At 29.4% G+C, this 13459-nt stretch overlaps 1 protein-coding gene across 1 annotated transcript; it reads left to right on the forward strand.

The window, feature by feature from the left end:
• Nucleotides 1-11287: 11287 nt before the first annotated feature.
• LOC116012110 lies at nt 11288-11821 on the forward strand. Its single transcript, XM_031251581.1, has one exon. The coding sequence runs from the start codon at nt 11288-11290 to the stop codon at nt 11819-11821; it is 534 nt and encodes a 177-aa protein (XP_031107441.1).
• Nucleotides 11822-13459: the final 1638 nt, after the last annotated feature.

Consider the following 13459-nt stretch of genomic DNA (forward strand, 5'->3'; position numbering starts at 1 on the left):
AGGGTTCTGTTGAAACGTGGGCCAAGCTTTGTAACATCTTATATAATCGGGCTACCAAAGTAGACTTTATTGGGCTTAGCCCTTTAATGTAACCTCTGTGTTTGTCACTCCTAAGTAATATAAACCTTGTCAAACGTTTTCAAAAAAAAAAAAAAAAAAAAAAGCCTTGTCAAATAATGCATAATTAATTAGTATATTTAAAAAATTAAANAAAAAAAAAAAAAAAAAAAAAAGCCTTGTCAAATAATGCATAATTAATTAGTATATTTAAAAAATTAAAATTGTGAATTGCATTTTAGAGTCGGGAAAACTCAAAAAATGATTTTTGAAAGTTTATCTTCTTTTTTTTTTTTCCAATGATGAGCTATCAAAGGGAATGAAATTAACATAAAATACTCATTCTAGTTGAAGAAAAAATGATCCATTTTAACAAAAAATTTCTTTCTAGATTTTTACTCGAAAGACATTTTTTATATCCATTCTCACTCTCAATTTTTTCTTTCTAAGTGATGTTAAATTAGTAGGTTGGTCTACTATTTGTTTGGTTATTATTTATATTTGGTTGAGCTAAATTGATTAAAATATGAGTCAAATTGAGTTGAACCGAACAATAAAAACATTGACCTAGTCCATCATAAATTCCAAAAGATTAAAAATTTAAAATCTATTAATTTTCCTTAATTTAGAGTTATTACATTTATCAATACTCAATTAAAATATAAGTGGGTAGGTTTAAATTTTTTTTTTAATACTACTAACTCTATTAGATCATAGTATATGTTCATACATACTTTCTCAATCTGTTGAAACACAAAGAGTCAGTACCACCTTCATTGATGCTCGATCTCATGACCTCCCATATGAGAGAGTCACTACATGTCATCTGAGCATAAGGTGTTTGACGATTTTAATCAATTGTTTTTTTTATTTTTCTTAATTTAGAGTTATTACATTTATCATTGCATAACTAAATATTAATTGGAATGAGCTGAGCTAAGCAATAAAAAATTTGGCTTGAATTGGCCCACGGCCCAAAAAAATTTTAAAGTTACAATTTATATACGTATTTATTTGTATAAATATTTATTATATTTATTAATTTATGTACATATTTTTATTATAAAAAGTTAAGAGTTAAAATTCTTCAGACTATTGAAGTGTTATTAATTTCAGTCCATAGATTTCAAATTTATCAATTTAATATCATAACTATGCAATTTTTCTCAATTTCAATCCATGCGGCTAAATTGTCAACTAAAACTCGCCAAAAAATTATAATTGCTAAAATGATGGGACAGATTTATTTTTGTTTATTCTATTTCGTCTCCATTTCTTTCCCATATGCAAGACACTTCATTCTCATCCATAGATGCCACCCTGATAATTTGATACGATGAATCGGAATATGACGTTTCTGTCGAAATCCTAATTTTTCTTTATTTTCTCCTCTACATCTCATATGTACACATGTAGGAACACAACTCTAGTTTCTTCAATTCTTCCACATTGTGCAATTAAAGTTTTCTCCCAAAGGTTTATCATAATTTCTTCCAAGAGTGTTGCATTTAGATTGAGAAACTCAAGATTCATCCTTTTATATCGTACATTTGTCTCTTTAGACTTATAACATCATACGAGAAGATTGATGGTTTTTTTCCACACTAAAGATAATATAATTACCGTTCGTTGACATGTCATATTTTTATTGAATTCGTAAACTCTTTATTAATTTAGAGTATAATCAACCAATTAACCAGTAATTTATTAAAATAAATAGGTTTCTTTTAACAAAAAAAATTGAGAGTGACCAATATCAAATAGTAATTGTAAGGGTGGGAAGTATTTTTCCAATTCCCTTATGTAGTATTCTCTAGTCTATAAGTTAATGTCATATCTTTGACATTAAAAATGTGTTTTTATCTTACATGTATATTGTATAGTTTGAACAAAAATATATGTACTTTTACTAGAACATTGTCTATATTTTGCCTCATTTTATAAGTTTGAGGTGAAATGTCTCTACTACATAATTTGCAGTTTAGTTTGTTCCTCTAATCTATTGTAATCATAGCAAGATTTTTTTTAAAGTGTGAAATAAATTCAAAATTGAGCGAATAGTGCAATTAAATTCGTTTTTAACTTAGAAAAAGTTATATCAAAACGTTTTCAACCTACAAACACATACAATTGAATCCCAATTAAATCGTTCATATTAAGTAGTTTATCATTGATTCAGATGTACATTAATCATACCTGTACCTTAATAATTGTAAATTAAATATAATCTTGGCTGTAGTGTATATACACTCTGGACATTCCCCAGTATTGCTTTTTAATGATGAACTCTCCAATTGTTTCCAGCGTCTATGATTTGGTACGTTGTTTTGCTTTCCTTAACGGATAACACATTAGGATTATCTGCAAAATATTAATTTAATTTACTTCTCCATTTATGTACTAATTAATTTTCAGGAAAAAAAAGTTATATTTTAATTTGTAGTAACTCATTATGATTAGATAACTATCGTTTGACACGATGTATTTTGTTAGACAATTAACCAATTACATCGTATCACATTAAATGATTTTTTTTTATTTTATATAATTTTATATATCATGCCTCAAAAGAGGCGATGAAGTGGGTGTAACATGATTCTTGTATCTAAAAATCGTGAATTTAATTTTTGACAACACCCTTTCTGTTGAAATTATTGTATAAAATAATTATAATTATTTTTTTTGTTGCAAAGATAACCAATAATGACCTTGTGGTTTAGTGGCTCCCCCAAATAGAAAGTCATGAGTTTAAGTCCTAGTGGGACCGATATTAACTCTTTATGCTTCAGTAGAATATATACTACATTGTACCTAAGTAAGTAGTATAAAAAATAAAAACAAAAGAAGTAAAATGTTGTATAATTTATATGGACTTACGAGAGAGTGAGTCAGCTTGTTTAGGAGTGAGATCAGCTGAAAATCCTAGTCCAACGTTCATATAAACGTATCCTAACGCTTTTCTGGCTTTCTCCTTACTTCAATGCATCATCAAACATAAATCACCAAATTCAAAACAAATATTAATAATTAAATGCAATCATATTTATAACAATTGAATATCTTAAAGGAACATTATACAATGTTGAATAGTAGATGGTGTTCGATCACACTCTGGCCGATCATATTCTCCTCTCAGCAACTGGTCAGAACGATGGGCTTTAGATTGGAGCATGTTGTTGGCAATCCTAGGGGGTCATTGGGCTATATAGGCAAGGCGGGGCTCACGGCCCATGGCCCAGCACAGACAAGAGCGGGTTATTATGTACTATAATTTGTGGCGTAGTAGGCTAGGGCGCCTACTCTTGATGTAACAAGGTTTCCAACGCGGAACATCTTATGATTTGACTTCCTTCTAAGACTCTGAGCCCCTATGTATAAATACCCCCTCTAGAGGGTAAAACGAATCCAATTTTCCTTTAATAAAAATGTAAAATCAATATTCTCTCTACACTCTTTCCGCACACGTTTTTATTAAATGGTGGTGTTGACCCGCCAACTACTCGTTAATCGTAAAACCAATCGTAGAAATGTTGATTACAATAAAACCAACAACATTTTTTTAAATAATAAAAGTAAATTATTAGACTATATTTATCATTGCAATTGCTCCCCAACCAACATATTTACAAACCATTAGTATTTTCTATATATCCTTACAATTTCAATTCACTCTTAAAATATAATATTATAATAATAACATTTAAATTTATTATTACAAAGATAAAGTATAAATTTTAAAATACAAACTCAACAAAAGACAAAAATGTTAGTTGCAAAATGTCATAAATACAGTTATATGTCATAATTGTAAAAGTTGCAATTCAAAAGCTGATTTAGATTTTAAAAAATTGAATTAAAATGTCACATTGGATTTAATTCACTTGAATTGCATTGATATATTTGGTCTTATTTTATTATTATAGTAGTCCATATTGATATTCTATCTCACTTTATGTATAAGGTAATTCAACTCAGTTAACCAAACTTAAATCAATTTACTTTATTTACATATTAAATTTTGTGTATTATTTAATTTAGTGTTAGTTTTTTTAGAAATATATATATATATATATATATATATATATATATATATATATATATATTTAACAACTAAATTAAGAAAACTATTAAATATAACAATTTAAATTTAAATTTAAATTTAAAAAAGAAAATAACTAAAGAATAGTTTATCTGAAAAAGAAATACTCCGTAGTAAATATGATAGATAAAATGAGATTAATATAATATTATTTGACACGGTAGAATTTGGATATATTATAAATTATATGCTATCTTATGCTTTTCTAAAAAAAAAAAAAAAAAAAAAAACAATTCTGAAATTAAGATCAAACATCACATGCAAAATGTTCCTAACTTCTTTAAGATTACTATAACCAAATTAACTCGTAGTTTCACTATATGCTTTCCCAAATAGGACCTATGACCTTAGCCTAAGGATAGCATGCTAAAATAAATGTCAAAAAATAATATTTGGACATGAACAATTATAAATACCTGCCCAAAACCGGAGTTAACATTTCAATATAGTAAGTCGTAGGATCTTTATTAGGGTTGTTAGTGTAAACAATATACTCTTTTGCATTTGTACTTATAATAAGAGAAAATAGCAAAATTGCGAAGGTGACATAGGACATGATTTGGGCTTTAGGCATTGTGATTGTGGCTAGCAAGGAAGATGGACAGAATGAACAAGGAAGAAATGACTTAGTTGTTATGGTATTTAAGGATTAAGCAAAGTAGGTTTATTATCTTATGGAGAAGAAATAAATGAATAATTAATTCAGAAAGCAGCGTTTCATGAAATAAATATCCTATAGTTGTCATCAATGTCATGATTAATTGTTAGTACAATGTATTATTATTGTTGTTGTTGTTGTTGTTGTTGTTGTTATTATTATTATTGTTGTTGTTGTTGTTGTTGTTGTTGTTGTTATTGTTGTTGTTATTATTATTATTATTATTAATTTTTAAAATTAAATTATCATGAAGTTAGATTTGTTGGATTATTGGATATATATGGACAATTTCAAATTGTGGGATTGATTTGTTGAAGTCTTCTTTTTGTAAAACTGTTTAAAATATTTATGTTTCATAGTTATGAGTTCAAATTTAATGTTTTTGAGACTATCTTCCATATACTTTTTGATGAGCAAAATTTCTCAAAAAAGTTTTTATAAATTTGTAAAAATGAGTTTTGAGTCAAGTGTTTCAAAATGTTTTTTTTTTTTGGGTAAAATAGTTTCAAAAATTCTCTTTGAACTTTTTTAAACTTGTCAGAAAAGATCAAAATATTTCTTTATGGTATGAAGTCTCACACGTTGTTAACAATGTCTTGAGAACCCCGCCAAAGATCATGTCACATGAGGTATAATACTATATAAAGTGATAGCTAGGTTGTTAATAGGATCTCAAGAACCCACTAGTGGAGGCGACTATTACTCTTTGTGCTTCAGTAGGTTGAAAAAGTAGTTATGAACAGATACTACATTGTAACAGAGTTAGTAGTACTCAAAAAAATAAAATTAGATGATATGGCCAACAGCCAACAGGTTCTGCAACGAGCAATGCACCACTCTAATCTTTCAAAGTTTCATGTAAACAAACTTAGATTTTCCTACATATTCATCATCCTAATCTTGTTAAGTTTAGATTAAATCGTAATTGAACACCAAATGTAATATCCATATTCTTAATTATATAGAGTTTCAAATGTATACAATATTAGTATAATAGAGCTAGATAGAGACAAATTGGAAAAGTGTATAATTTGTCAACTTTAATTTGTTATGGTGTAAACACTTAGGTTTGTAAGAGGCGGGTTTCCATAACACTGAGTGTAGCTATGGTTCATAGCAAAAACCTTGGCAGCAAAAGGGTTAATTATTTGTTTACCATTTGCTACGAAGAGGTGAAAGTCGTAAAAGTGCCATTAGGAATGATGGTGTGCAAGGGACTCATGAGACATGTGGTTGATGTCTTGTCTCACCATAATCAATGGATGGTTGGTATTCTTAGAAGTGTTATCATTGTAGGTGGCCGGTTAGAGAGATAGTTGGGATACCACCTAGGTTTTAAAGTGGTATGGAGAGTGTATAGTAGTTGCAAATCCTAGAGGATCCCAATTCCCAACTATCGCTCTAACCGGCCACCTACAATGATAACACTTCTAAGAATACCAACCATCCATTGATTATGGTGCCCTTAAGTAGTGGAGTAGTCTCGGCCGAACCAATTTAAAATTTGGTGTACTTCTTTCTTTACTTTTACATTCCAAGCATATTCAATTACTCATTTACTTGCACATAGGATTAAATGAAATTGGATTAATTAATAATTATAGAAGCCACTGCGCAACCAAGTAACAAGGCATGTTTGATAATATGGTTAGTTTATCAACAAATTTTGACTTATTTGACAATTATTAATTGTTTGACTTGATTAAACAACAAATATAAGTGTTTGATTAATTAGTTTTTTTGTAACAACTTTTTGCTCTAAAACGCTAAAATTCAAAAAGCTACTCAAAGCAGCTTTTTCGATAAACTTTTTGAGAAAATTATTTTCCATTTAATCAATTATCAGTTAACAATTAATTTATCAAACATCATTTTACAATCACTTAATGCTACAACTAGTCAAACTCACTAACCCGATCAACTATTAACTATTTACCAAACACCCCATAAATATACTTTTTAGTTCATGATTGCTCATATATGATTAATTAGTTGTGTGCTAGTTGAATTTTGTTACTCAATTAGTCATAAACTCATAATGCCTCATGTTATGTTACTTGACTTAATTATTTATAAATTTGATTAAGTGTTGATCAATTATTCATACATGATTGTTATTATACCTGAATTGATTTAATCACCTAAAAATCTAAAATTGCATCTAATACGATTAAGGAATACAATCACTTAAAATAAATTGACACAAAAATTATATTTTTTATAACCTAATTCACCTCATCCTCTTCACCCATTAGTATAAAGAGAAGGTTCAATTCCGTATATACTTTGAGGAGAGCTAGGCTTCCAACACTATTAATACTGTAACTTTGCTATTTTTTGCCAACAAAACGCATATATAGCAAATCTGTAACCAAGTTTCATATATACAATTAAGAAAGATTTTTTTTTCCAACATATTATTATTCATTTCCTCGATATAAGAAATGATTTGGACTCGATGCCTCATTAAATTACAAGAAATTTGCGTCATCTCAATCACATTTATTTATAAGATTTTTACAAGTCATTATTAATACAAAAATATTGATCAATAATATATTTCTTTCTGTAATACGATGATACATATAAATTAAAGGCCATGTTTGATCTTGGATTCTTGGATCCGAACAACTCTTTCCCCCATGCCATCTCCGCCGTTGAATATAATATATATTTGAATGGCAATGGGGTCCAAGATTCCAATTAATTAAGCTCCATAATCCAGTGGAGAGTGGCTGAGTGAGAGCGCAAAATGTGGGCCGGGGAGTTTTCCTTTAGGAAAAGAGAAAAACGGTTGCTAGTGGCAAATTAATCCATAGACCCGATTTAAAATACACAATTTATATACACTGAATGTTCACAATTTATATATTGAATGTTCACAATTAAATGTTCATAATTTACATACTGAATGTTTACGATTTGAATTGTAAATATTCAGTATGCAAGTTGTGATGAGTCCACTTTGTAAGGTAGACTCGCGATCGGGTCCATGGTATAACTATTAGTTGCCAGTCTACACCAACGTAAAGCAATCTTTATACCATGGACCATGGCTCACAGTGTAATGTGAACCCTAATGCATATGTATGTGTCTTATGTTGCGAGTTGTTGTGTCTTGTGTTAAGAAATTTTGTATTTAAGAGTATGAATTTTGTACCTGAAAAAAATTAGGCATTATGTCTTATATTATGAATTGTTGTGTCTTGTGTTGTGAAATTCAGTGCCTATGAATATAAATTTTGTACCTAAATTATATTTAAAAAATAAGTAAATATATAACATGTGTATGTGTCTTGTGTTGTGATTTTCTGCATCTTATGTTATGAAATTTTGTACTGAGTATTAATTTTGTATTTTATCATTTTAATCCACGATTCGTCAAGTTGGAGGGGCTTTGGCGTATATAAAACAAATAACTTTAATTGATGGCCACGTTGCCCTCATTATTCTCCAAATATGGAAATATTAGAAGGAACTTTTTTTGGTGAATTGGAAAGTCTAAATCTAGATACAGTCGTCAATTTCTTAGTTTCTAAGGATGCATTTGACGATCCAATGAAATTAAAGTACGTACATTTGCATGGAATTTGCATTTAATTGGCTGCAGGATGCATGCAATCATTCACTCTCATCAGGAAAAAAAAAAAAAAAAAAAAAAAGGTTCACGCTTTAATTTCAACAAAAAATAATATCCTCGTAAGTATTTTAATAATCCAACATGACAAATTCCGTAATATGCAAACAAACATTTGTACCTTGTTCATAGGTTTTGTATTTAGTGATTAAAATTTAATTAGTCTGATAAAAATCAATTGTTACATTATATAAATATTGGATATAACAAAAAGTGAATACAAAATACTTTAAAGTTTGTACAAATCGACTGTAATCCACAAGATAACTTTTCATATGTGTGTGTTGTGCACACGCTCGTGTCACGAAGTATTATGTTGATTCTTGAGGTCGATTGATGAGCTTTAATTTAAACTTCACTTATATATTTTATTGGCTAAGCTTTAATTGATGAGCTTTACACAAAAAATTATAATAAAAAATATATATTTATAGACAAATATCATAACAAATTAACATTCAGTATTACATCTTAATATGATCAATTCATAATAATATATAAATATATTGGCTAAATTTTTAATATTATACTTTATATTATATATATAATATATATATAAACGTGCAATTGGGCTAGCAAGTGGCTCTAACTGAGTATTAAAACACTTAAATTCAACTTGACAATAATTAAATTGAATTCAACTATTTGCTTAATCAAATTCATTTAGATCATGAGTAACTTGACTCAACTACACCCCTAACCTCGAAATAATATAAATCTTACAACTAATAGAAGAACTTTATTTATAAGTAGTTAAAAACCTGCCTTATAAATTAATCAACGTAATCCTAACTAAAATTGGACTCTAGGTTTCCTTAATTACAACATAATACAACTACTTATCCATCTAACTAATTACGTTACAATATAATCAAAATATAGATCCCTAACAAGCCATCAATCGTATTTACTATACATTCCCACTTTCACTATACATTATTTTTGGACTGGTCTTCCTTAGAACCTAAGCATACTTATACTACTATTATATTAGTAGATGGTCTTGGATTGAGCTTAATGCCCGGCCAATAAGCTCTTAGATTTGAACTTTTTTTTTAAGGGTCACAGCTATGCCGCTTGACATAAAGTCTTTGACCTCTTAGATTTGAGCTAAAAGTAATAAATATTTAATTTACCTTTAATGATTATTTAAGTAGAATATGTTGAATTCATATTGAGTGAGCTGTTCATGCATATCATGCAATAAAGGTAATATATTTCGCGGATAATTTCTTATCCAGGTAATAGAGCTTCATCCATTAGGATTTAGGAATTAGGACTAAGGACAATTCCTTATCCAATCCAAATCCCAAGTTCCTTAATGGCTACAAGGTTGCGCCCGACAAGTACAAAGGCGGTAGGGTCCGATACTGCTGCACTTTTTAGGAATGGTTAACGAACCACTAATCACTAAAGTTGTCTACAAAAAAAAAAAAAAAAAAAGAAAAAAAAAAGAATCTTTAATTTGTATATTTAAATATTCACTAGAAAAAGTACATGTTTAAAATAATATTAAAAGCTTTTTTTAGGTTACGGAAATTCTATAGTACTCACCTGCCATCATACTTATTTTTGTACGGTTTGTAATATTTTTTAATACATCTTATATTATAATGAGATCAAAAAGTTTCAAATTTAAGACTATTACATAGAAGAGAAGCGATGTTATATTTCTCTCTTGATTAATTTCACATATTAATATTCACTTTCTTAACTGACAATATATACCGATTCTCTTTGTATTTGATTAATAAATAGATTTATTTTTTAATATGAAATAGAATCGGTCAATTCACGATAGTTAATGAATTTAAAATGTTTTATTGTCACATTAGAAGGTACAATTAGTCGATTAGGAGAACAAAGTAGCATTATTCATAGAGGAAAGTATAGTCCTTAAAAGTGGCAATATATAAGTTTTCCAAAAAAATGGCAATATATAATTGATTTTGTTCATATTTAATGAATAATAAGTAGATTTTCAAGACCTTGTGGTCTAGTGTCACACAGTTGCACTTTCATATAGAAAGGGTGGGTTTGAACCTCGGTGGAGGCGATATTGACTCTTTGTGCTTCACTAGGTTGAGAAATTTGTATTGGAAAAGCCCCACAAAGCAGATTGACTCAAACAAAAAAAAAACTAATAGGCTACTTCCATTGAAAATCAAACTTATAATCTTGTGGTTATTGTCAATTATATTAGTAGATGCCTAGATGGTCTTGGATTGAGCTTAATGCCCAATAAGCTCTTAGATTTGATTTTTTTTTTTTTTTTTTTTCTAAAGGTTACAGCTATGCCGCTTAACCAATGGGATAGCTCAAGTGGCAAGTGAGCTCTCTTTGTGGGGAGGAATTTCGGGAGAACCCGAGTTCAATTGCCAAGCTGAGATTGTCACTATTTGATTTTCAATTTTGTCAAATAATGTTATTGAATATCAAAATGGTACATTTTTAGTCCTTTGGATGTACTCATATACAATTTCATCCAAATCTTTAATTTGACTATTATAATAAAAAAATTGTTAAACAAAATTAAAATGATAAAATCACTATAGTTGGAATCATTTTAATAATTTTATAGGACAAATCATTTGAAAAAAATTAAGAAATGAGAAAAAGTGTCATTTTTCCACACTGTAAAGGCTTACTATAAATACATAGCACTAGCTGCCTCCGATCCTCACTCCCTGTCATTCCAAACCCAAATTAAACCAGAAGATCCAGAGAGCTTAGCTCGCTAATGAAATGAAGTCCTGAGTTTTCATTCTCTTTGATCAAAATTAAATATCGATCAAGCCGAGAGAGAGCGATTCTGAGGATGCACAAGATCAGGGCAATGTTAGCCTTCATTCAGTTCTGCATCTTCTTCTTCATAATAGGCTCATCAAGATTTACATCACAATTCTCCAAAGTCTCTGCAGATTACTTGAGGGAACTCTCTGTGATCATCTTAACTCCCCGCTTCGTGTTCGTCTTAGGAAACGCCATCGTCATCATCGTAGTCCTCAAGTCCGGGAATTCATTGGATAATAATGGATCTGCCAGCACCGACAATAACCTCGAACATGGGAGGAATCATGAGTATGTTTATAAGGAACCGAGGATCCGTGTTTCCGGTCCGGAGAACAAAATCCGTAGGAGCCAGTCGTCGGAGAATATGGGGAGGGTGCATCGCCTGAAAGAGGCGGCTGCAGGCAAGGAGCTGAGGCGGCAGGCGACGTTTACTTGCCGGAAAAGAGACGTGGCGGCGGCGACCGACGAGATGAGCAACGAAGAGTTTCGGCGGAGGGTGGAGACTTTCATTGCTCGCCAACAAAGATCTTTGAGGGAAGAAGAGTTTTCATCTCTACTTGTTTCATGTGAATCATAGTACAATCTCGATCATGTTTTTTTTTTTTTTTTTGGTTTTTTCTGTCTCTTAGTGGAAAATTTCATGAAGATGCAGAGCAAGGTGTAATCCTCAAAAATAGCAAAAGTGTTTAAATTATTAATGAGGAAATAACCTTTTAAACATTTTTTTCCAAAATATTGAATCTCCAATCTCAAGAAGCCTCTCACGCCTCAACCTGCATTTGGAAGGATATAATATCACGATAACTCAGCTCAACACAGAGATTATACATACATTTAGTTAGTGCGACCAAGGAGCCCCTCAATTTGACAGGTGGTCGATCTCTGGTCTTTCTTCCCAAACTTACACGACCAATTAAACTACCTATGACAATGCTTTTAACCCTTTAGTTATAGAGTAGATTGAGTTTTCTTTTTTTAATTATTCAATGTACAAATTTAATCTTTAAATTCTCAGTAACATATTTTATAGAAATCTTAATTTCAAGGATCGGATTTGTTATCCCACTAAAAATATGATAAATTAAAAAATTTTCATGTATTTTGATTTTTTTTTTTTGATAAAAATGTTTATAAAGATGTAGGGTAAGATATATATTCTGGTCACAAATAGTATGGATGCTTAGATCAATTCAACTTTGAACAAATTTATATATTGTAGGGTGTTCCAGAGTATGTTTTTCATGTATATGTATATATGCAGAACATAAGTATAAACTATTGATCCAGAAACAGATCTTAAGATGCTATATGGTACTAAATTCTATGTTCAAACTTTAAAAGACAAGTCACAGCCAAATTAAAGCATCTTTAAACGGTCTTCAAATGAGTATACACTCTTAGATCCATCTTCTTCAGTCTACAAACAAAATGTTGGTTATCACTTACTTTCATAGGAAAAGAGAAACAAAAAAGTTATTGTTCATTGGTATTGAAATATGTTTTTTATTTTGATTAAAAGGTTAAAGTAGTAATAAAAATGTATATTTATTATTTTATACTTATGCTCACCAATTGAAAATAAAAAAATAAAAATTAAGTGAATGTAATATGAATTTTGTATCATCATAATTATACTCAACACATTAAACAGTTTCACACAAGACTTACTCTTATGGCATTCTGATACAAAAATCATGTTTCATCTACTTTTTTTTTAATACTACTAAATGCAATATTTTCATAACTACTTTCTCAACCTATTGAGGTACGACTTCCCGTATAAAGAGAAGGGTTTGATGCCACTGGACTACAAGGTCGTTGGCTACTTGGTCAACCATTTTCGGGCATGTTCACCTCTTTTATGGGAATATTTGATTGGCTTCTTTTGTATTTGATTTAAAAAGAATTAATTTCATTTTCTATCATAGATTTATAGGTGACAATTCATTTTTAGTCTTTATTTTTAAAAGCATTTCCTTTGGTCTTAGTATTATTGTGGCATGACCATTTTTGGTCTTCCGTCAACAAAACCGTTTAAATAATAACGTTAAATACAAGAGAATTTTAATCTATTTAGTTTTAAATGTTAATTTCTTTTTTCTTTTTGTCATAGATTTAATGTGTCATTCCATTTTGGGTATATATATATATATATATATATATATATATATATATATATATATATATATATATATATATATATGTATGTATGTAT

This window comes from Ipomoea triloba, chromosome 1 (genome assembly GCF_003576645.1).
Source record: "Ipomoea triloba cultivar NCNSP0323 chromosome 1, ASM357664v1".
NCBI lineage: Eukaryota > Viridiplantae > Streptophyta > Magnoliopsida > Solanales > Convolvulaceae > Ipomoea > Ipomoea triloba.